This window comes from Zalophus californianus, chromosome 12 (genome assembly GCF_009762305.2).
Source record: "Zalophus californianus isolate mZalCal1 chromosome 12, mZalCal1.pri.v2, whole genome shotgun sequence".
Classification (NCBI taxonomy): domain Eukaryota; kingdom Metazoa; phylum Chordata; class Mammalia; order Carnivora; family Otariidae; genus Zalophus; species Zalophus californianus.
In genome coordinates, this window is record NC_045606.1 from 18,259,171 (window position 1) to 18,282,273 (window position 23,103).

The 23,103-nt window shown below is 49.4% G+C and overlaps 1 protein-coding gene across 15 annotated transcripts in view; it reads right to left on the reverse strand.

The window, feature by feature from the left end:
• Positions 1 to 347: 347 nt before the first annotated feature.
• Positions 348 to 23,103, reverse strand: part of CDHR3 (cadherin related family member 3) — a 63,164-nt gene continuing 40,408 nt past the window's right edge. For 9 of the 15 annotated variants that reach the window (XM_027574895.2, XM_027574894.2, XM_027574896.2 and 6 more), the window contains 12 exons: positions 22,430 to 22,601; positions 20,719 to 20,821; positions 19,478 to 19,576; positions 17,925 to 18,151; positions 15,766 to 15,937; positions 14,258 to 14,508; positions 12,249 to 12,430; positions 10,195 to 10,208; positions 8,730 to 8,761; positions 6,908 to 6,956; positions 4,970 to 5,265; positions 348 to 859 (listed from right to left, as the gene is read on the reverse strand). In XM_027574895.2, the coding sequence (XP_027430696.2) occupies positions 857 to 859; positions 4,970 to 5,265; positions 6,908 to 6,956; positions 8,730 to 8,761; positions 10,195 to 10,208; positions 12,249 to 12,430; positions 14,258 to 14,508; positions 15,766 to 15,937; positions 17,925 to 18,151; positions 19,478 to 19,576; positions 20,719 to 20,821; positions 22,430 to 22,601 (1,600 nt within the window). In that variant the 3' untranslated portion in view covers positions 348 to 856. Of the gene's footprint in view, positions 860 to 4,969; positions 5,266 to 5,466; positions 5,503 to 6,907; positions 6,957 to 8,232; positions 8,762 to 9,443; positions 10,209 to 12,248; positions 12,431 to 14,257; positions 14,509 to 15,765; positions 15,938 to 17,924; positions 18,152 to 19,477; positions 19,577 to 20,718; positions 20,822 to 22,429; positions 22,602 to 23,103 lie in introns of those variants that run through there. The other 6 variants (XR_003516636.2, XR_003516635.2, XM_027574902.2 and 3 more) reach the window with 6 other exon arrangements.

Consider the following 23,103-nt stretch of genomic DNA (forward strand, 5'->3'; position numbering starts at 1 on the left):
CCTTATGCTCATCACCCTGTTCCTCCTACTGATTCTCGGCTTGCCCCTGCCTTTGTATTTCCAGCCTGGAGGCTCTTCCCAGCTCCCTGCATGGCTCTTTCCCCACTTCCAGCAATTACTTCTCTCCTTACCCTGGGGGCGTTCCTTGAGCACCCTCGTTAAAGGGGCCATGCCCTCCCTCCATAACCCTGACCCTGTTCATTTTTCTCAGTGGCATTTACCACCATTAACACTTCATGCCTAGACACATGGATTATATATACACGGATACATATGTAAGATGTATAATCCATTTGTCTATCATTCCCATGGAAATAAACACAGACCAACAATATGAGAAAAGCAAAAGCTACTATTTATTCATAACTCACTACAGCAAGGGGGTCAGTCGCGCCATTCAAACTCTTGCAGAGACTCACAGGCAGGGAGAGGAGCAGGAAAGCTTTATGGTGGCACAAAGGGAAGGCTTCAGGTGTGGTCTGCTGGGGGGCTGCCAGCATGGGGAGCTGTCGGCGGGCTCACTGGAGGGGGGTGCATCTTATGTGACTGGTGAGGTGTGGATATTTGGCTTTCGGTGGTTGGTCCTCAGTTGGAAGTGGACATAAAGTTAGGGAAGCTGTCATAATTCATCAAGCCCTGGCCATCCTGGGCAGATTGGTACAGACGTTCTTGCTCACCTTCCGAGACTGTTACTAGACATAGCAATCTGGCTTCCTGCGAGCCTGACTTCCAAAAGGCTGGCGTCCTCTGCCGTTCACTGTAGACCAGGGCTCGCTTTCCCGCAGGTTGTGGGTCAGAGTTCTGTTTTTATCTACGGTCCGACCATTGTTCGTTTGTATATTCAGTCTCTCATCCTTCACTAGGATATAAACAGTAAGAACATTGTTTTTATTTACTGCTCTATCCCCAGAGCCTAAAACAGTGCCTGGTGCCTCGTAGGCACGCAGTGACTGTTTGCTATATCATAATGTTTGTCCAGGTCTAGTCAGAAACGCCGTGGCTCTGCCGCATGACCTGGGTAGCAAACCCACCGCAAGCTGGCACAATTCAATCCCAGGCTGCAGATGTTTGTTGAGTGCTTGCTACATACCCAGGAGGCTCCGTCTGGGGCTGTGGTTGTTCACTCAGGTTACACAGGACAAGCATCGGCTGCACATGGATTGAAGGCTGGGATTCTGAGTGCTTTCGCCTTTGCTCAAAATTTCTCTTCTCTCCCACTTTGAACTCATCTCTACCTTTGGGGCCCCACGGGTTCCAAGTCCTGCATTATACTCAGAGACTGCTGTGGCCCACACCTGCTTTCTCTAGCCCTGACTTCCTGGGAAACTCATTTAGTCCCCACAAAGTGCCCGTGTGGTAGCTGGTTGTCTTCTTAATGAGCTGGTTATCTTCTCAGTTGGATTATTCCCTTTTAGAGCAGGAGCCGCCTCTCACCCCCAAAACAGGTGGTCTGAGTCTCTCCCCATCCCCCCACCCCTCCTATGGTTGACCTTTTCCCTGAGCTCCGGATCAGATGTCTCTCTGGCCCCGGGACCCTGCCATTTTCTACACACGGAAGTCCCACCCGGCTCAGCGCTGCCATTTGGAGCTGTATGCTGCCCTGACAGCCCAAGGCCGGGGCCCCCTACTCGGGCATCTTAACTATTTTCTGAGAAGGGCTCCCCATTAAGTCTTTTACAAAAATATTTAAATAGTTCTGAGTTATCTGTTCTTCCAGAAAGGTTTGGGTTAATTTATCTTTCAGACAGAACACTCCAAGGGAGGGGGCGCCTGGGTGGCGCAGTCGGTTAAGCATCCTGACTCTTGGTTTCGCTCAGGTCATGATCTCAGGGTCGTGGGATTGAGCCCCGAGTCAGGCTCAGCCCTCAGCTTGGAGTCTGCTTGGGATTCTGTCTTTTTTCTCTGCCTCTGCCCCTCCTCCTGCTCTCACGCTTTCGCCCTCTCACTCGCTCTCTGTCAAATAAATAAATAAATCTTAAAAACACACACACACGCTCAAGGAACCAAGAAACGAATAGGCCAGAATGGTACGGGGAGTAGAATCTTTGGGGAGGGCTTATCAGCAGGCTAAGGTCAGCCGTAGCAGACAGAACGGAAGCTCCCCAAGGGCAGGGATTTGGGGCAGCTGTGTTTACTCATGAATCAACACCTGGCACACAGGAGATGCTCCATAAATATTTATTGAATGAATGGGAGTTATAAACACGCACATTAAGTTTGAAATGAGAAACGCCAAGTTTCGGTAGCGATCCTTTTCAATATTCACTCATTTTGTCGCTTTGATTTTCTCAGCCATCACAAAGCACATTGCATAAAAAAAGGCAAACGATAGAAGTACAGATGCGAAAGAGGGCTCTGAGGAGTGAAAGTGTCCATGCCTGGTTTCTGTTCACGAGCCACACATGCTTGTAACACCCTGCTTCCCACGGAGCACGACGGAAAGCTTAAACTCCGGAATTCACCACGTGGTTTCAAATCCCTCAACAATGATGGGTCCCTCTGTGGTCTAATCCCTGAACGTCTCTGCCCCAATTTTATGACTCAGAAGCAGGCAACTCAAAGTTAGCTACAGAAGTCCATATGTGTTTAATCTCTTGGCCAAAGAACGCCTCACCTGGGGCCACTCCTGACCCCATGTCTTGGCTTCCTCCAGGCTCCCATCTTGGGGCTTGGAAGGCAAGTGGCTCTTCCTGCCCATCACCAGGGGAGAAACTGAGCCCTCAAACAGACCCTAACCTTTGGGAAGTCCCTCCCTGTGCCTGACTTAAATCTCTTCTGGCCGAGAAGCCCAAGCCCAATTCCCTCCTGCCCTGTCATCACTGGAGAAGGGGAAACAGCTGCTCACTGCTCTCCTTTTAATCATCCTTAATGGGCTCGTAAACAGTTATTAGGTCCTCCTTCAGCCTTCTCTGAGCCTCATTTTACTTGCATTGAGGCTGAGAGCTTCTGAGGAAGGCATTTTACTCAGGGCTCCACAGACTTGTGGAGTCTTAAATGGGTAATCAGCCACTTCACCCACTTTAACCTCCACAAATGAACAGCTCTGCCTCCTTTTGCAAAATTTAAATCTATTCAAGGGAGTTCCCTGGCAACCAACCCTTATTAATAAATCACGCCTGCTCTAGGCCGGGCAGAGCATTTTTTCAATGTGTCTTTCTCTTGAGAAGTCACCCTTGCGCACAGACACACAATAAACACACAGCCGCTCCCTCAAAGTTCGGCATTTGCAGGATTGTGGGCCTGGAGAGTTCTCATCTGGCTCCCCAACTGAGAAGGGGGTGTGTTGCTCTAATAGACTCTCGCTGGGCCTTTCTTGTGGTTACTGGACTAGGAACATAGCAGCTGGGGGGGGGGGCGGGGCAGGACATAGAGCTACAGCAAGACCTGCTCAGCCTCCACTAGGCATACACTGGAAAGTTCCATTTTCTGCTCCATCATGCTACCATTTATTTTCAGTACTGTTCATGCCCACTGGGGAAAGTCCCAGTTGTATGACTGGTTAGAGCTTCCCATTGTGTCTCCACTCTGGGCCCTGTGGTTCCCTCCAATGGCAGGAGGTAGGGGAGGAACAGGGCACAGAGGTGGGACGGTGGGTGTTGTTTTAACTTTGAGAAAGAGTGATTTCATTTCAAGAAAAACTTTAACCAGAATGGCTAAGATGAAGAGGACCGACAGCACCAAGTGTGGGCAAGGAAGTGAAGCAATTGAAACTCCCCGTCGTTGCTGGTGGAAATGTACATCAGAGCCACCAACTTTGGAATTCTTGGCCGATTCCAGCAACGGCTCTGACAATTCCACTCTTAGGAATATGCTCGGAAGGAATAAGGGGTTTATGCTCAGCAAAAAACCTGCACAAGAAGGTTCATAGCGATGGGATTTATAATGGTAAAATACCGAAGCAGCCACCCAAGTGCAGAATGGATAAATAAACTGAGGCCTAGTCCTGCAATTGAAGAGGACACACAGTAGAAGAGAACTGAATTACTAATCTATAGTGCCACATGGATGAATCTCACAGATGTGATGCTGAGCAAAAGAAGCCAGACATAGGGGGACCTAGGTGGCTCAGTCGGTTAAGCATCGACTCTTGGTTTCAGCCCGGTCATGATTTCAGGGTTGTGGGATCGAGCCCCGAGTCTGGCTCCGAGCTCAGTGGGGAGTCTGCTTGAGATTCTCTCTCCCTCTCCCTCTGCCCCTCCCCGCTTCTCTCTCTCTAAAATAAACAAATAAATCTTAAAAAAAAAAAAGCCAGACACAAAAGAGCATGTTCTCTGTGATTGCATTTATATGAAATTCAGAAAAGGCAAAAACTAATCTAGGATGATCAAGATCAGAATAGCGGCTGCCTCTGAGGGGAACCTATTATGAGCGGAATAGCTTAGATCCGTGCACTTGATTGAATGTAAGTTATACCTTCATAAAAAATAAAATACAAGAAGGTGTCCATTGTGTTTTTTTCTTCCCAGATGAATAACTATTTATTCATCCATTTTTTTTCACTGCTCTGCTTCTTTTTAAACATTTGAGGTGACTTCTGAAGGTGTGTGGCTTTGAGTGTGTTCATCAGGGAAGAAATTGGAGCGGTGCTACACTTAAGGACAGGGGATCGAGATGAAACCTGCTGTGAGGAGAGCCCTTGGTATTTATATCAGGAAGTCCTGAGCGCTTCCTATGGAGCTTCCCAGCAGTCCACACGAAGAAGAAACATGATTCCACATCCAAAAGTTAATGGTTCATCTGATCAGAGGACAGAGACCCGAGAGAAATTTCTCCCGTGCTGTCTCAGAAAAGGGCAACTATGTGTGTTTTAAACATCCCATTCGGGGCCCTGGCTCTCCGAGTCCTTCAGCCCATGTTTTCACCCCTGATGCTCCCACCCCTGCCCTCATGGGAATTAGGGTGAGGCAGCCTCCCAGAGACACTCAAGGCCCCTCCCCCGTGCTGCAATGTGGGGCCTGCACCCAGATACCTGTTGTATTCCCAGATGCAGTTTGGGGGTGGCTCGTGAGGGCTGGGTTTCTGCTCTTTGGGGTGCCTGAGCTGCCATCCTGGTTTCTGGAATGGGGGCATCCTCAGCCGGAGCTTTGCCGCTCAGCCCATCTCGCTCGCCGGTGCTCCTCGGTGGCCCAGCCTCTTCCCCAGCGACAGCTCTACTGGGAGCAGTTCCCCGGGGGTCTGGCTCTTTCCATCTTGGCATTTGGGTTGAGGGATCTTTCCACTTTCTGGCTCCTGTGTTTGAGTTGAATTCATATACTGCCCCAGTAACTAGGGGAAAAAACATATAACCACCATATAAATGAGGGAATTCAAATGCTCTCCTCCCCCATCTCTGCCTGGCTCCTTTCTTACCCCAGGGAAAGAGGAAAGGCGTGAGGAGGGGTGAGTCATGGAGAGAGGAAGCAGGCTCATGAATGGCACAATCTTCATCCGCCTGCCCTTCCTATGAGCTTTAGGACTCTGACCACACAGGTAGCAAACATCATGCCTCCCTGGAGAGAAAGGCTTAGGACAGGCTCTTGGTTGCAAGATTAGAAAAGCCACATAAATCTTGAATTCCACGTCCGCTTTGGATAAATTTGGTTCAGTTTCTAATGGGGTTACCCATTATGCTCCGATTGTCTTTTTTAAGATTTTATTTATTTTTTTGAGAGAGACAGAGCAAGAGAGCCTGAGCTGGGGGCAGGAGGGGCAGAGGGAGAAGCAGGCTCCCCGCTGGGCAGGGAGCCCGATACAGGGCTCGATCCCAGGACCCCTGGGATCATGACCTGAGCCGAAGGCAGACGCTTCATGGACTGAGCCCCCCAGGCGCCCCTGATGGGTTTGTTTTAAAAGCCCCCTAAATTCCAGACACAAGAAGGAAGCCACGGAGTAGGGAGGAAAGGACTCTGATTTTTACGTATGTTAGGTTAGCGGAGATTCGTGGACACAGACACGGAGCCTCTGTGGAGATGGTGCAAGAGAGCCATGTGACTGAGCCAGAGCGGCGGGCACTAATCGGTGTGCTCCTTCCCATCAGTGCAGTTGGCTCCTCTCTTCCTTTTTTCCGTCTCTCAGGCACACGAAATGTCGATATGACAGCCTTGGTCCTCCCGGGCTTTTGCCCCAGAAGATGGAGTCTCAGGCGATCCCCTGCTCTTGCTATGAGTGGCCTCTCGGCAGAGGATCCCACCAGCACTTATGCTAATGTGGGCACATTATGGTAACAAGTACCTAATAATAAAGGGAAATTTAATTCCGACAGCGGCAGCAGCCTCTCCTGGAGAGGAGCCACCCTTCCGAGAAGGACCGAGCCACTTGCATGTGAGGATGGCAGGGGGCCAGCACACTTGCCTCCCGAATTTGGTTTCCTTCCCTTTATTCACATCTATAATTGAGCCTTTGTAAGTGGAGGGATGTGTGTAAAGGAGCTAAATTTGGAGCTGATTTCATGGGAGTGAGGGGAGCTCTGGAGGCCAGCTTTACCTTATGTTCATCTTGCCCACCAAGAAGAAATTCTTGGCCCTGATCTAGGGAAAAAGGGAGCCAAGCCTGCCATTTCTCCATCTCTCTCACTACCAATAGGATGGTGTTAGAAGCATTCAGAAAGGACTGGGGGAGGAGGTTGAGCTCCAAAGGGCAGGCAGAATGCACCAGTCTCCTGAGTTGGTTTGCGATTTAGGAAGGGAGGCTAGGGAGGGCGGGAGACTTTAGGTGGAAATCTGCTGAGGCCTCACACGTGGTCGGATGCTTGAGCATCTGCCAGCTCAGAGGTGATCTCCCCTGGGATGGCAGTCGGAAGGGTCAGACAACACCCTCAAACGGAGGGACAAACTGAGTTAAGGGCAGGACCTCGGATAGGGTCCTCCATGACTACCCACCTGGAATATGAAAAACACCTTTTGGATGGACGGCACTGCCACTTAATTACCTGGGTCGATGGCTTCTCCATCAAAGACGGAGTTCATCTGAATTGTTTCCTAAGGAGGAGAAAGAGACAGCTTCAAGCACAACCCTACACGCCCCCTGCCCTGCCGGGCTGCTCATCCTCACAGCCGGCTGCGTTCCTTACCCAGGGCCGTCTTGACCCTTGTCTACTCGCTAGGCACCGTGCTAGATGCTGGGGTCACAGTAGTGAACATGACAGGTGTGGGGGCTGCCTGCACAAAGCTTGCAGTCAGTGGGAGCCCCTGCCAACAGGTGCACGACATAGAGCGATAAGGTGGACCGTGGGACTCTGGCATGCTCAGGGGACTCTGGCATGCTCGGGGCCCAGGAGGGCCAGGAGGACATCTAATCCATCTTGGGAGGCAGGAAAGCATCCCAAGTAAATGCTATCTAAGCCGCACAGAAAGAAGAGCAGAAATGCCACACAACCCTGGCTGAGACCTCCTTTGCCTAAGTGGGATCTGTCAGGCAGGCATGCGTGGCAGGCAGAGAGAAGCACTCACGTGCTCCCATCCGTGGGCTCTGGCCCGTGTCCCCTTGCCTAGGCCAACACAGTGTTGCATCTGGGCCTGGCCTGCCTTCCCTATGCCTGGTGCTCCAGCTCCCCTCCTTCCCCTGTTCTCTGTGCCACCCTCTGGGGACCCGACCTCTGTCCCCAGGGGAAACACCCCCTTCTCTCACAAGGTGCCCTCCGGAGGTGCCCTTCTTTAGCATGCTAATGAGGATGATGTTTGGAGTCTGGGGGGTTCTCATCACACCAGCCATCATCCACGCACTGACCCACGGCTCCCCAACTCCCACGACAGAGGAAATGGAGACCATATGGGTTTTATCCATTTGAACAGTTCAGCAGCTACACTTTTTATGGTCATGGGGATTTACTTATTTAATTAATTTAATACATATTTCTAAGGTGCTCTCTGAGTGGCATCACCAAGGGGACTTGCCTTAGACACTAAGACTAAGGAGATAAGAGATCCCCTCTTCCTCCCGAGTGTAGACAGGCCTGTCCGATAAGCACTTAGGTGATGGACCTGAAGCAGAAATTCTGGAGCACTGGATAGTGTTTGTCATTGTGCGTATCATTCCCCCCATTTATGGGTCTTGGATCATAACAGAAACTTATTATCAGGGGGTGAGGGAGACTGGAGGGGTCACCCTCAAGTTCTGTCACTTCCCAGTGGGCAGATCAGGTTCAGTAAAGAAAAACAAGGAGGTAAGGGTGGAGGGCAGCGGGAAGACTCCCCAGCTATCTTGTCACACTTGGCATTTGCGTGACTCTTAACAGTTCTCAAGGTAGTTCCTCACCTGCGACCCTGGGGCATGTGTGCTCACTCCCATTTTACAGATGAGGAATCTAAAGCTTAAAGAGGCCGAGGGAGTCTGCAAGGTCATATGCTCAAGTGGGCCAGAGCCCACCCCTGGACCAAGCTGTGCCCCATCTCCCTTGCTTTTCTGCAAGGTTGTGGAACAGTGAAGAAAAAATAAATATCACCGAAGGCTGAGGCTCCATTTCTGGTCTTTAAGGCAACTCACTCTCCTGGAGAGCTGGTGTAGATAATAAACACCACTATTCAATATTTATGAAATCCACTTCTTCTGCAAATATATCAGCAGACATGTTCAGTGGAGGGAACAAATTCTATCAGGAGCTCGTCACACAGCAATCTGTTCCAGTGGCCAAATACAAGCATCTCCCTGAATGATAAACACTCCCACAAGGCTGTGGCAGGGTCTGCCTGAGAGGGCGGGAGTGGCTCGCCACACGTCACCCAATCCAGGTGCCCCGTGGCCACCACACTCACCACCAAAACCTCTGGCTTTGTAGTCTTCATCTCTGCAAGGAAAAGAACAGATAGAAGTGAAGCTCCTTGGACACTAAATTGACCTTGAAATTCTACCTCCACAGTGGGATTTCTCTTAAACAGGCTTTTGAACTTAGTATTGCAGACAGGACAAGGAATTCTCTGTAGAAATGTTTATTGACAGTTTTCTACCTTCTCAGAAAAATACACACCCACACACATGCACACACATAATAATAATATACAGAATTTGTTTTTGAATGTTACTCTTTTCCCAATTTATTGCTCTTACTGGACCTGGGTAATTAGCTTTTCACTGAAAGATAAGAAAGGTCCAGTTGATACATTTGTTCATAACGTGAGGATTCTTTGAATCCATTCCCTATGCCCTTTTAAAAAGTAACTAGGGTGGGTGACAGTCTGTGAGGACCTCATTAAAATCATTTCATTTGATATGATCAATAACCATTACAATCAAATTTCTAACCCTGCTTAGTGCCTTGTGCATATCAGCCACACACGCCTATGGATTGAGTGATTAAAGCAATCTTTTTTGGGGCGCCTGGGTGGCTCAGGCCATTAAGCGACTGCCTTCCGCTCAGGTCATGATCCTGGAGTCCCAGGATCGGGTCCCGCATCGGGCTCCCTGCTCCGTGGGGAGTCTGCTTCGCCCTCTGACCCTCCCCCCTCTCTACCCTCTCTCTCTTTCTCACTCTCTGTCTCTCAAATAAGTAAATACAGTCTTAAAAAAAAAAAAAAGCCATCTTTTTTTTTTTTTAAACACACTTTCCAATCCTCTGTCCCGTCTCTCCCCATAGCCTGGATTTCCCTCCAGGCAGCAACTTTCCGGGCTTGGGTCTGTCACCCCCTTAGGCTTGGTGTCCTTATTCAGATGAGAATTTGCTCAACTCACCAGCGCCTCAACTCTCCCCGCCCATTGGACTGCACCCCACCCCCCTTTCCGACTTGCCTGACCCAAATAACTTGTGAAAATGATCAAATCCGTTACAATCTGAGAATAAAGTGTCATTTGTTCTTGCAAAAGAGGCATGTGTCCAATACAGAGCATTCGCTGTCCTCGGGAGCGGGCCCGCCCCTCCCTGTGCAGCAGCAAGTAGATACTGTCTGTGTTTCACTCCCGGAGAATTCGTCACTCCTGGCCGACTTGGCGGGGAACAGACCTCTAGGTGTCTCAGTTCAGCTGGCTGGAGGCAAGTCTGGGTAGGAAACAGGCAGGACTCAGAGAGATCTGAGCGCCTAATGGCACCATGCGCCTTGCCCTTTCCTTTCTCCGTCTACATCTGACCTCTCATTTCAGCCACAGCAGACGCGACTGAAAACACACTGAGGCAGAACTGCACCCCGATTCTCTGCTGAGTTGGAACCCTTTTATTTAGTACAAGAAAGCAAGCAAAACCCAACAACAGTGACAGCCACGAACAAAGGGACTAGGCATGGTACATACCTCCTTTCTTCACCCTGTGGGAAAAAACAAGAGAGAGACAAGAATTAACCTGAAAGTATTCTGCTCTGGTTCACATATAATAACTTGGAGCCTTGGGGCAACTGTGTTCCTTGGGATTCAGGGATTGATTAAAAGAGGGGCCAGGCTTGGGGACTAAATAAAATGAAGGCTGGGCTCCCACCCCTGCTCCAAACAAAGCAGCTCCATCACTGTTGGTGTGGGACTTAAGAGGTTCTAGGAGTTTGATAAGTTTGAAAACTATTGCCTTATAGAACTTGAGGGAATGTATTTTCTCTGACAGCACAGGTGAGGGCATGACCAGCAGGTCTGGCAATTCTTCCCGCCTCCTTTTTCTCCCCGGTAGCCACCTTGAGCAGAAGGCTTGGCTCACAGCAGGAAGCTTCAAGGGCTGGCAGTTAAACCCTGTTTTCCTATAACAGGAAGACCTGGACTTGGATGCCAAGCCCCTTCCCAGGATAACCTTGGGTTCCATAATTCTGTGACTCTAATTTTCTTCTTTGCTGTTGGACAAACGTTGCCTGCCATATGGTACACCTAATTTCCAGAGAGGCCAGGCCTGAGCCTGTTATTACTAACTAGTTTTTCTTTTTTAAGTCAACCATGTTGGAAACGATTAATATTTAGGATGTAAGTTAAGGCAACCAAGTTCAAGGTACACGGAACCATAAATTGCTTGAGAGTTGCAGTGTCTAATGGATGACTACCTTTACGAACTTCTGTCCAAACCCCATTACGGAGCACCACCATCCTTACAAGCTTAAGCGTCACTCTTTTGGAACCAATTTTTTCTCCCAAATCAATTTGTGAGTAGAACCCAAACAAAAATGCCTCTTTTAATTTCAGCAGATGCTCACGGATTTCTTACCTTGAAGTCAAGGTTGCCAATAGCAACAAACTTCCCCAATAAATATGGCAAAATGCAATGCACATCTTTATGCTAATGCCTTATACTTTGGTAGAGTCTTTTCATCCACAGATTTTAAGTTATTCGACAGTACTAGTTAATCTTCAAAACACCTTTAAAAGGCATAGGAAGTCTCATCACTCCCTTGTGGTGCCAAAACTCAGGTTCCAACATCCTGAGATACTTCAGCATAGAGCTAAACTTGGAACCTAGAATCCTGAGCTCACGGGGACTCAGCCACAAAAAAAAATAATGCAACAAGACTCAACAAACACTATATTAAGCATTTACTCAACATCAGGAACCCTGCTAAGTGCTTCCTTTGCCTTTGTCATTTGACTGTTTACTTTTCAAATAAGGAATTGAGATTCACAAAGGTTGCCATTTGTCTGAGGCCATATGGAAAATGGTGAGCCCAGAGCCGAAACAGGCCTTGTCTCTCTCCAAAGCCCCAGGAGCAGAACCATCATGCTGTCGTGGGGGGACCTTCTGAGACTCGAGAAACTGGGCTAGGGAAGCTTGGAACAATGACGTGCTCTCTCCATTTCACTCCAGTGTCTCACTTCAGCGGAGTACATGGTAAGAGGCACGTGAGTGAGCAGGAGGGAACAGGAGGGAGGGGAAACAGGCCCCTGCTTCCAGCCCTGGGGAGTGAAAGATTGGGGTCACATGCAAAAGAACAACGATAATTTAGTCACACAAAAGCCCAGTGAGTCACTGGAGCCAAAAGCTTAATTCCCTTAGCAGTTTTCTGTGCTTTCTCTAATTCCCTCCCATCCTTTAAATATTCTACAAATACCAGCACAGTATATCCTATCACTACTCACAACCAGGCTTTTTCTCTTCTGAGGCTTTTATCCAGGGCAAGTTCACCGGAGGAGGAAGCCCCATTTCACTGAGGATGTTTCAAGGACAGGGCAGGTGCCATGGAAAACCAGGCCCAGTAGGTGATGCAGAGGGTACCAGGACGCTCGGCGAGCCATCCCCCCACTGACTTCTCCTTCCTTCACTCCAGGCTCCCTCTCTGCCCTGGAGAGAAATCTAATTCCTTCCATTCCCTCTCCTGACATCACTGGCAGCAGTGGCCTAAAGGAAGTGGTGGAAAGGGCCCAGCCCACTGATAACTTACGGAAGTTTCTTGGGCTTCCCAGTCTTGCGGGGACAGTGTCTGTGGATGGCTTTGGCCAACAGGACAAACAGGGATCCCAGGAGGCCCAGGAGCAATATGGAGCCCAAAGTGATGACAAAAGGCACATACCACGCTGATGGAGAATAAACGTTTTTTCTCCGGACCTGGTAGATGACCCTGGGCTTGAATGACAGAGGGGGGCAGGTGAGCCATTTTTGACATCAGCACTCTCGTGTCAAGTGTTGGTTCTGCTCTTTGTTCTTGCTCTATACACGGGGGCATCCATGTGCTCACAGTTCTTGCTGCTTCAACCCATCAGCTTATTTATAGTCTTTCCAAGCACCCAGGAGATCAAAACCCAGAAAATTTAGGGAACTGAAAAGCAACTCCAGACCTATTTTTACTCTTTCTTCCCCTTCCCAAACGCTAAAAATCCCATTGGCTTTTTTCCCTGCCAAATCATGGCATAACCCTGGGACGAATATAGCCATTGTCTCTCACTGGGAAAGCATGCGCCACGAAAGCTGTTCTTTTAACACTTTATAGGCTTTGCAGTGTCCCCTCGCAGCAAGCCGCACAGCCAGATCACACAGGGCTGTCGGCACAGCAGAACCTCAAGCTTGGCATTTGCTTCCTGGAGAAGAAGACTGTACCAAACAAGGTATGGAGATTTGGGGGCTGGAGATGTCACCATCGGGTCACCATGTAAGCCCCAGGAAGGTGGCAGCTCCTTACTCAAGGGAGCCTACTGGCTCCTACCACCAGCGAAAGCCCTTAAGATCATCTTATGTCTCCGTTCGTTGGGGTAATATTGACTCCAGCACACGGGAGATGAACACGGACCAGCTCATGGTAGGACTTGGACAAACAGAATTTGACCACTGGTCACAGGTAGCTAAGGTTCTGATGACTTCTCCTCTGGCACACTGCACGTGTGGGGCTGCCTCCTAAGGGCACAACTTTCCCTAGGAGCAGGAGGAAAGGGGGCAAAAGAGTTAGAGTCCTTCCAAGGAGCAGGAGGAGATAATCCTATTGTCAGACTCCGAGACTCTCTCCCTTCCTTCATCACACTGGTTTTATGGGCACTTGCTTGTTTGCTTCCTACTGTCTCCTACAATCTGTAGTTAATGAATGAATTTGGCTACCTGTTTGTCATCTGTCTCCCTCTCTAGATCGGCAGCTCTCAAACTTTAGAGCACATCAGAATCCCCTTGGAGGCTTATTAAAAACACAGATTCCTGGGTCCTACTCCCAGAGCTTCTGATCCAGTAGTTCTGGGGATGTGGCTGAGGACTCCAGGTTCTGGTATCCTTCCCTAGAGGTCATGGTGATGATCACAACTTCAATATTCTGGGGTGGGTCTAAGAATTTGCAGTTCTAACAGGTTTCCAGGTGGTGCTGTTGCTGATGGCCTGGGGATCACTGACTTACTGGAAGCTCCATGACAGCAGAGATCATTTTTGGCTTGTCCACCAAAGAGCTTGGCATATTATAGGTATTCAGTCGATATTTGTAGATTGAACCAATGAATTTTTTGGAGTGGGGGTGGGGAGTAGGGTACAGATTGGTGCATAGGGACTCTTCAAAAGAAGTGGAGAAGAGCATAAAACCAGCTACCCGCCTTCATGGACATTGACTTGCAATGATCTTTCAGAGCAAGCACAGAAGGGATTGTGAAGGAAGCTGCTGGCCACACGTCCATGAAAATTGGCTCCTGTGCCACAAGCACCACATGTGGTCAATACCTGATCTATCACAAGTCAGTGCAGAAATGCACATTCTTCTTTAGCAACATAGGAAAGCTAATGGTTCTACAAATCCAAGGTCTCACTCAGATCTTTGTCTACCACCCAGTGACTACTCCAGTCCAGCCCATAGTTGGCATTCCTGGCAACATCCTAACACCTCAACTCTTTTCAGCCCATCCCATATTTCTCCTGGGTCAAGGGGCTCCATCGATGTACATCACAAGGGACGTATCTGGGGAGTCCAGGTCCCAAAGCCCTTACCCTGGCGGTTGTGGTGACAGCTGTGGTGGGGTGAGGAATGACGCTAATACTCAGCGTTACCGTCCCTGTTTCAACGTGAGCCTGAGCTTTCTTCCTGCCAGACAGCAAGTTGTCATCAGTTATGTAGACAAGTAGTTTGTAGTCCCAGATCTTGTCAAGCCCACTGGCACAGTCGAAGCGTGTCGCAAGGAGCAGACTTGTAACGTTGGACCCAGCGTTGGGAGAGAAGGTGAAATGACTGTTGATGTTGCCTAAATGCGATGTGATACAAGGATTTGGGGAAAAGAAGGAAAAGAGAGTGAGAAAGGGGTTTAGAAGAAAACTTCATTCCATCATCTCCTCAAACATCCACGCCTCAGGTGTCAACCGTGTTTCTGACACACCAGCGCCAGGTCGGTGATAGGCTATGGGCCGAATTCACTCCATTGCCTTTGGCGGAACCTGGCTGGCCACCCTGGTGGTGCCTCCTGGCCCGGCCTGGGTTGCAGTCCCAGGTCCTCCCGCATCCACCCCACACCCGCCTCCCCCACAGCTAGGTTGGGGCTCGAGGCTCACAGCTTCGCGTTCCCCGGGGCAGAAAGGCTGCCACCCAAGCCGTCCTCGCTCAGTCCTCTGGTGGCTCCAGACTCATTACCGACAGCAAACCAGTAAATGGAGCAGGAGATGATGCAGTTTGTACTCCCTTAGCAGCGAAGAGCTCCATAAAGGCCTGAGGGTTCTCAGTATGGATTCTTTCCATCTTTGGCAACTGCCATGTGGAGGCGGTCCCTGCCTCTGGGTTTTGCGACACCGCCTGCTCGAGGCTCCCTACCGTTGGAGTTCCCGCTCCGCCAGGGCTCAGCGGGCAGCCGAGATGGATTTTTACTCTTTCACATGGAATTGCTCTGCCTGTTTGGGTTTCAATCTCTGTCCCCAGCCCTTCATTAGATGAGTTATTTTGGTCTCATTTCCAGTGAGGGTGCTCTCCCCCCACCCCCCACAGTGGTATATTTTTAAAGAGAGAAAGTGAATGGAGTAAAAGAGAATTCCTGAGGACACGTTTCAAAATGCATTTAATCTATTTAATCTATTATTATCCAGAGAGAAGACTGGGATTCCCCACCCCACTACAAGCTGGCAGGAAAAGAGGCGGTTGAGGAGGGGGACCAAAAAATTTAAACTACGCTAATATGGTTCACGCACCGTGATGGATGGGAATTGTGGAGGGTGGGGGATGCCATCTGTGGGGTTCACTCTTCCTTGGGCCTTTGGGCAACCACGGATGGGAGTCTGGGAAGAGTTAGGTGAGACGGAGAAGCCAAAGGACTTGGAGGCACAGGGCCATTACATTCTTCAACCTAGCTTCCCTCATTCAAAATACCCCCCGACACACACACACACACACACACACACACACACACACACACACACACACACACTGTGCTCCAATCAATATACGAGCACAGACCCCCTTCTCCCTAAACGGCTGCTAAGGCCTCCAACACCAAGAGCCCTTGGAAACTGTGTACCTGGGCCCATGGAGTAACGAAACGACCTGGGGCTGGAATCAAGGTCGGTACACGTCAGCTTGAAATTTTGAATGTTTGTGCCAACTTTCAGATCCATGGGGATGGCCAAGAAATAAGAGTTTGGGGTACAAATCGGCTTTTCATCATTTTCTCCAAGGATGTTCACAGTCACCTAGAACAGCAAGAAGGTGGCCATGGTTAACAGCTAAAGCTCACGGAGAACTTACTGTATGCCAGGCACTGGGCTGGGTGCTTTTGGTGGACCAGCTCATGGAACCTCCCCTGAGCTAGATGATATGATTATTCCCATTCTCCAGATGAGGAAACTGAGGCTGAAGGAGATTAGGTAGTGGACCTCAGGCCGTTCCATTTGGTGAGCAGCACAGTTCAGGCAATTTGAGCTCAGGTCTGTCCCACTCCAAGTCCTGGTCTATTACCCTCTGGTGTGTGTGTGTGTGTGTGTGCTCATGGGCATAATATATATATACACATTCACATACCACCCCCCACATGCACCTAGAAGCATGGGCTCATCCCCACGTGATGCAGAGTTGTTTTTCCAGTAAGGAAGACGAATTTACAGTGACCCCCTATAGTTCCTTGCCCATCGCCCTTGCAGATTGGAAGTTCTGTCTTTAACTCTGGAATATAGAACAATGGTTCTCAGCTCTGGCTCCACTTTGTAGGCCCACTCCAGACCAGGTGAACTGAACTCTCAGGAGGGTGGGGCCCAGGCACTTTTGTAAGTGTTCTCCAGCTGATTCTAATATGCAGCCATGGTTGAGAACCACCAGGATAGAAGGAGTCGACCTGGCTGAGCTGGGACCTCATCTGTGACCTGGGCTATGGGCACCACACGAAGCCAGTGGCCTAAGCTGCCACAAGCAGAAGCTAGCGTCTTCTGTTTCATCATCATCTTTTATGCTTGGTGACTTGAAGTACGGACTGGGACGCCTGCCAGCGTGCAATCATAGAATGTCAGCCCTGGAAGGGACTTACGTGATCATCACCCTTTTTAAAGGCTTATGAATTTTGAGTCGTGTTCATTCTACCTTTGAAATTTGGGGATTTCAGCTATTTCTGAGCCCGGGAATAAATTGAAATGTTCACTCCAGTTAGCTCCCAAAGTGGAGTCCATTCATTTTTCTCAAAAACCCAGCCTAACAAACACGACAATTATCTTCAGCTTAGCACGTCTTTTGCTCAGCTAGCAATGTCGAGCCTCGCACATCATTAAAAACATGTCCTATTAATTCAAAGCCAGTCATCAGAGGAACTGGACTGTTCAGGCGATGGGTTATTAGGTGACTCTCCATTTAAGAGAGAGAGAAATTGGGACACAAAGATAAGCGTTGCTCAGACCCCCTTGGAAAATTGGGATTAAAGTTGAGACATGAGCTCCATCTCTGGATTGAACCAGTCGTTCTCTGTATCACACGGGGCTGCGTGCCACTGGCCAAGAGTTCATTTTGCCTTCATTTTATTAATGGGAAAGACCAAGAAATAGTTCCGTCTTTGTGGCCATCGTATTATCTCCAGATAATCATAACCATGGACAGCACAACCCTATTAAACCCTTGTTACTCAAAGTGTGGCCTCAGACCAGCTGCATCAGCACCACTTGGAAGTGTGTTAGAAATGCAGATTCCAAGGCCCGCTTAGACGTGCCGACTCAGCGTCTACATTTAACCAGATGCGCAACACCACGGTTGAAAAGCAGCATAACCCTGGGTCAAGCCACATCATATGAAGGTCTACCCTATCTGATATGATTCGGGAGGGGTAGGAACATGGCAAAACTACGCATAGCGACGAAACCACACCACACTTCTGGAAGCATGCATCTCACTGCTAGCCCACTGCCAAAGTGAAGGGAGATCTAAAGGGTAACAGGGGGAAGCCGGCTGTGCAGAGTGGTCATCAATCTTGGCACACCTCCCAGCCACCCACAAACTTGGGCCTACAGATGCCAATCTTTATTTCCTAGGCTCTGCTAGCTGTGTCCAAGTGTGCCGTCCTGGACACTAGTCATTTCCCCTTACATCTGCGGGATGGGCCCCGTTAAGATTCCTTATTGCTACAGCCACACCTGGAAGGTGCCAGAAAGATCCTAAGTCAACCGGTTGGGCTGGTGTGAACACACCCACGGCCCCACTCACAGTGACTGAGCTGCTGTCCTCGACGTTGGTGGCCTGGATTCTGAGAATATAGATGGGGGTTGTTTCGTAGTCTGCTTTCGTCACCAGCTGGAGTTCTCCTGTCTGGGGATTGATCCAAAATATGTTTGGGTACTGGAGGCTGGCTCCTCCCATGGAGATGGAGTACATGATGCTGCTCTGGGGGAAGTCTTTATCGGTGGCATGCACTAGTCCCACCCGGGTTCGAGCTGGAAGGATAAAGTACCTGAGATTAGTCCTGCTTTGAAGGGGCGGGGTGCGGGAGGGGAGACTCCAGGAGCACACATTCCCATCACCATGGGCAGAAAGACTTTTGGAGGTCTCTTTGCTGTTCATACACTGTATGTTTTATGTCTTCAAGTCTATTAAAATCAAATTATGCTAATGAGCCTGTACCAGGTAACTGGCCCTATGATCCAAGCCATAGAGTAAGGCGTTCCCAGGACCCTGGGATCATGACCTGAGCCAAAGGCAGACACTTAACCGACCAAGCCACCCAGGCGTCCCTAGAGTATAGAATTTTAAAGACTGCTCTATTTTGCTTATTTTACAAAGCTTGTTGGTGGGGCTGCTGGAGTTCTGGCTGGCTTGTTCTGTGGCTCTTTCTCATACATTGCACTCCTCAAGGGCAGAAACCTCTCATTTAACTAACTGTATAGCTCCAGAGCCAAGTGCTTGACCCACAGTAGGTGATCAATAATCATAATAAGATCTGTGAAGAATAAGAAGCTTGCTTATTCTTAAAATGCCTGCTGCATTTGTTATTCACTGGATGAGGCATAAGGAATTAAAAGCATTCTCTTTCAGAACCTTTTTGCCCTTTGTTTAAAACTTAACGCCAGGAAATGGAGACCATTCTCAAGACAGAAACTAATATGGAGAGATCCTTTTAGAGGGAGTGTTTGGGTTGGTTGGTTGGTTGGCTAAATAAGAAGAGGAAGTATCCATGAGTTAAGGATCAAAAGTGGGGCTGAATGGGATTATACTAGAGTTAAGGGTCCCACCTTGAAGTCAGGGGAGTTGGGGAGAAGCTGAAGCTGAAAGAGGGGAAGAACCCACAGAAATCGAGATGTGAACAGAGGGCACAAAAGAGGCCTCCAGGGAATCCCGCTATGGGCGAGAAAACGTCTTCATTTTGTTTTTAAACGAAGGAAATCTACAAATGGGAAATCTGTTCTCTATTTTTAAATTTCCATTGTCTGCGCGAGCGGGATAAAAATCACAGTGGAGACCGAGGGAAAACTTAGGCCACAAAAAGGGAAGATGAGCGGAATCAGGCACGCAGACAAAGAAGCAATCAGGGCTTCAGAGAAACGCAGCTTAAACAACAGTTTTCCAAAATCCAGGTTTCACCTGAAGAGCTCCTCAGCAGTGAGGACAATTTAAAAAGAAATAAGAGATGAAATAAACACGAATGAGCTGTGAGTTGCCGTGCACAACACCACTCAGGGCCCCTGAGCGGAAGGCGGTTTCTGCTCCGTGGAATGAAGGAGTCCATCAGGAGCCCTGGGATCTGTGTCCTGTCAGCTCCTTACCTGGCCTTAATTCTGACACCTCAAATACGTAGGACGGCCTGTCAAAGGCAAGAGGAAACTCATTTTCGGGCTTTGTGCAGATATAAATGTGGATGTTGTCTGAAAGCAGAGATAGAAAAAAAAAAATTAAATTGCAACACCCCCCTCTCACACATGTGTTTATTCACCATTTTTAAAGCACCCGCCGTGTCCCAGGCTCTGTGCAAAATGGAGGGAAAGACAAGGTGAAGAATACCTAGTGAGTCCTGCCTTCACGATGCTTACTTAGAAGGGCGCCCGGGGGGCTCAGTCGTGAAGCGGCTGCCTTCGGCTCAGGTCGTGATCCCGGGGTCCTGGGATCGAGCCCCGCATCGGGCTCCCTGCTCGGCGGGAAGCCTGCTTCTCCCTCTCCCCCTCCCCCTGCTTGTGTTCCCTCTCTCGCTGTGTCTCTCTCTGTCAGATAAATAAATAAAATCTTTAAAAAACAAAAAACGATGCTTACTTAGAGTAGTTAATTGCCTTTGGCTGAACATGTGTACGGGTCCCTGTGGATGCTGGAGGAAGGGCAAGAAGCTGGCTCCTAGGGATACTTAGGGTTCAAACAAACGGGCCAGGGTGGAGCGGGGGGTGCAGGGGGGTGGGGTGGTTCTGGGCATGTGCGAGGTAGAGAACTGCATGACTGTCTCAGGGAAACTACAGTTTGGAAAAAGGGAAGCTTAGAGATGGGCAACCAGAGCTGATGCCAGAGAGTTAGGCAGGGGCCAGAGATGAAAGTCCTTGTGTGCTAAGCCAGAGTTTGAACTTGAACTTGACAGCTATGGGGAGACACTTGGAGGTCTTTCAGTGAAGAAGTAATATAATGCTATTTGCATTTCCTGAAAATCACTGTCAGAATGTGGAGGGTGCACTGGAAAGGGGCAAGACAAAAGCCAGACAGAAGGATCCTTAAAAGACTCTTAGTATTGTAATTGAGCCAGGAAAGGGGAGGTTCTGCGTTGAGCACTACTCCAGGAGGGGCCGGGGCGGGGGGTGGGGGCAGCAGATCCTTGAGATTTTAGGTGACACAGAAGCAAGGACTCAGAGACAGATCAAAAGTGCCTGGCAAAGGACAGGAGGAGCCTGGGCTGATTCCCAAGTGTTCGGGTTTTTGAAGTCTCCTTTTGAACACAAATGCCTAGCCCAATACCAAGTGCTGCCTAGCACAGTTTAGCTGTTGCTACTCAAAGAAGATGCTTCATGAAATAAATCAAAATGATACTTGCTTTTATAGTAAGGAGGGGCAACATCCTGCACCTGGATTATCATGGTGTACTTATTGCCGGCTGCTAGATTACTTGAATTTTCATAATCCAGGTCACCAATCAACTAGGTTAAAACAGAGATATCATATCATATCATATCATATCATATCACACAGAATAAACAGTCCTTTTAATTAAACTGACAGAGACATTTTCATGTACTGTTAGTGGATATATAAATTGCAAAACCTTCTCTGCAAAGCATTTTGCTGTAAGAGGAGCTTTAACGGGTTACATCCATACCTTTGCCCACTGCTAGAGAATTTATTCAAGAGAATTTATCGGGAGAATCAATGTTGAAAACGTTCATCAAGCACTAGTGCCCAACAGCATAAGCTCAAGACTTCAGGTTACTTGAAGAGAAGCACGATATAGAATCCTATAGGCAGGGATATTTCCATCATTTAAAAGATTTATGCATATATGTATGGCATATTCATAAAAATGTGTGCATAGGAAAGAAGACAAGTGGGTAACACATCACAATGTTAATAGTGGTTCTCACTACTGAGAATGCTGTTCTGTGTTTTCTACATTCTACAGTGAAGACGTATTAATTTCCTAAACGGAAGAAATAGAAATTATTTTTTAGCTGACATGTGTGCATAAATTGGTAAGACTTTCTTGCGGGTCGAAGAAGGGCTTGGGATGGGACGTGGGGAGAGAATGCCTACTGGGCTGCTGGTTCTCCCCGAGGCTCTCTATCCCTGATGCAAAGACCTCCCCCCACACCCCACTCCCTGACCCCCCACTCCTAGGCCCCCCACCCTGAGACCCCCCACTCCCTGACCCCCCACTCCCAGGCCCCCCACTCTGAGACCCCCACTCCCTGACCCCCCACTCCCAGGCCCCCCACTCCCAGACCCCCCACTCCCTGACCCCCCACTCCCAGGCTCCCCACTCCCTGACCCCCCACTCCTAGGCCCCCCACCCTGAGACCCCCCACTCCCAGACCCCCCACTGCCTGACCCCCCACTCCCAGGCTCCCCACTCCCTGACCCCCCACTCCTAGGCCCCCCACCCTGAGACCCCCCACTCCCTGACCCCCCACTCCCAGGCCCCCCACTCTGAGACCCCCCACTCCCTGACCCCTCTGCCCTTTCACTTCCCTCTCCTCCTTCCCCATCACCCTCCATTGGGAACCCTGTAGGTAAAGGTCTCCACAGCTCTTTGGGACCTGCCTTTCATGTCTTCCAATTCTGCTTGTTTGCCCCTGTAGAGCTGCTGTGGAGGGGGGCAGCTATACACTGGCACCCCCTCATTCTCCGCTGGGTCTCTAGTGGTTCCACAGCCGGGGCGCTGGACTACCTTTCTCTCACTTAACACCTCTCTGGGCCAGAGATGAGCCCTCGGGTAAACAAAAGCACTTGAGCCCAGCGGGCACTAACATGACCATGAGGGGCACGCGGAACAGGCACGCCAACTGCAAGCTTTGCAGGAAAGAATCCAGTCCTTAGCACCCAGGCACAACTATGCATAACAAATGATTCCCGGAACTTGGGTAAAATAAAGAGCACATGGGGAAAACAGAGTCACTATTATGTTTGTCAGTTACAGTCGCTTTGAGAGGGAGTTACCCTGGAAATTTCCCTCTACGGGGCAGCAAAAGCTCTATGCATGTTACACCAGCTTCCCCGATGCCCTTTCAGTGATGCAATGACCATTAACTGACCACGATTTTCCCAGAGCCTGCTGGATCCTGTGAAAATCTGCCGCTGCTCCCCACTCCAGATGGCGTGGTGAAGTTGAATTGGTTGTTTGGTGCTTTGCTGTCATCATCAAAGCAGAACTTGTTCAGGTCCAGAAGCAACGTCCCCTTGGCCTCTCTTTCAGGCACCATAATGCTGCGGAAAAGACACGATTCAATATTTCCCCCGACAAACGGTGATTGAGTGTTTCTCCTGACATAGGCCCTAGGCTAGACACCTCTGCTTTAATTTCAGTTCAAAGCTAGTCCGAGGTGACTGCAGTCACCGCCTAATGGGTTCCCTGCTCTGCCCTTGCCTCCTTTCAGACTCTTCTTAACACTGCAACCAGAGGGATCCTGTTAAAACATTGTCAGGTCACGCCACTCTTCTGCTCCTAAATCCCAAATGGCTTCTATTTCACTCAAAGTCCTCACTTTGATCGAGGGGGCTCTTCGTGATGTGCGCACCCTGCCTCGCCTTACCTGTCCGAACTCCTCTCCTGCTGCAATGCTCCCTGTCGGCTCCCGCCACCGCACTTCCCGGTGCTCCTAGAACCCTCCCCTGGTGCTCCCGGAAGTCTGGCCTCAGGCCATCCCCAACTGTGCAATGCTCTCCCCACAAATGCCCACCCAGCTTGCTCTTTCACTTTCACCAATGT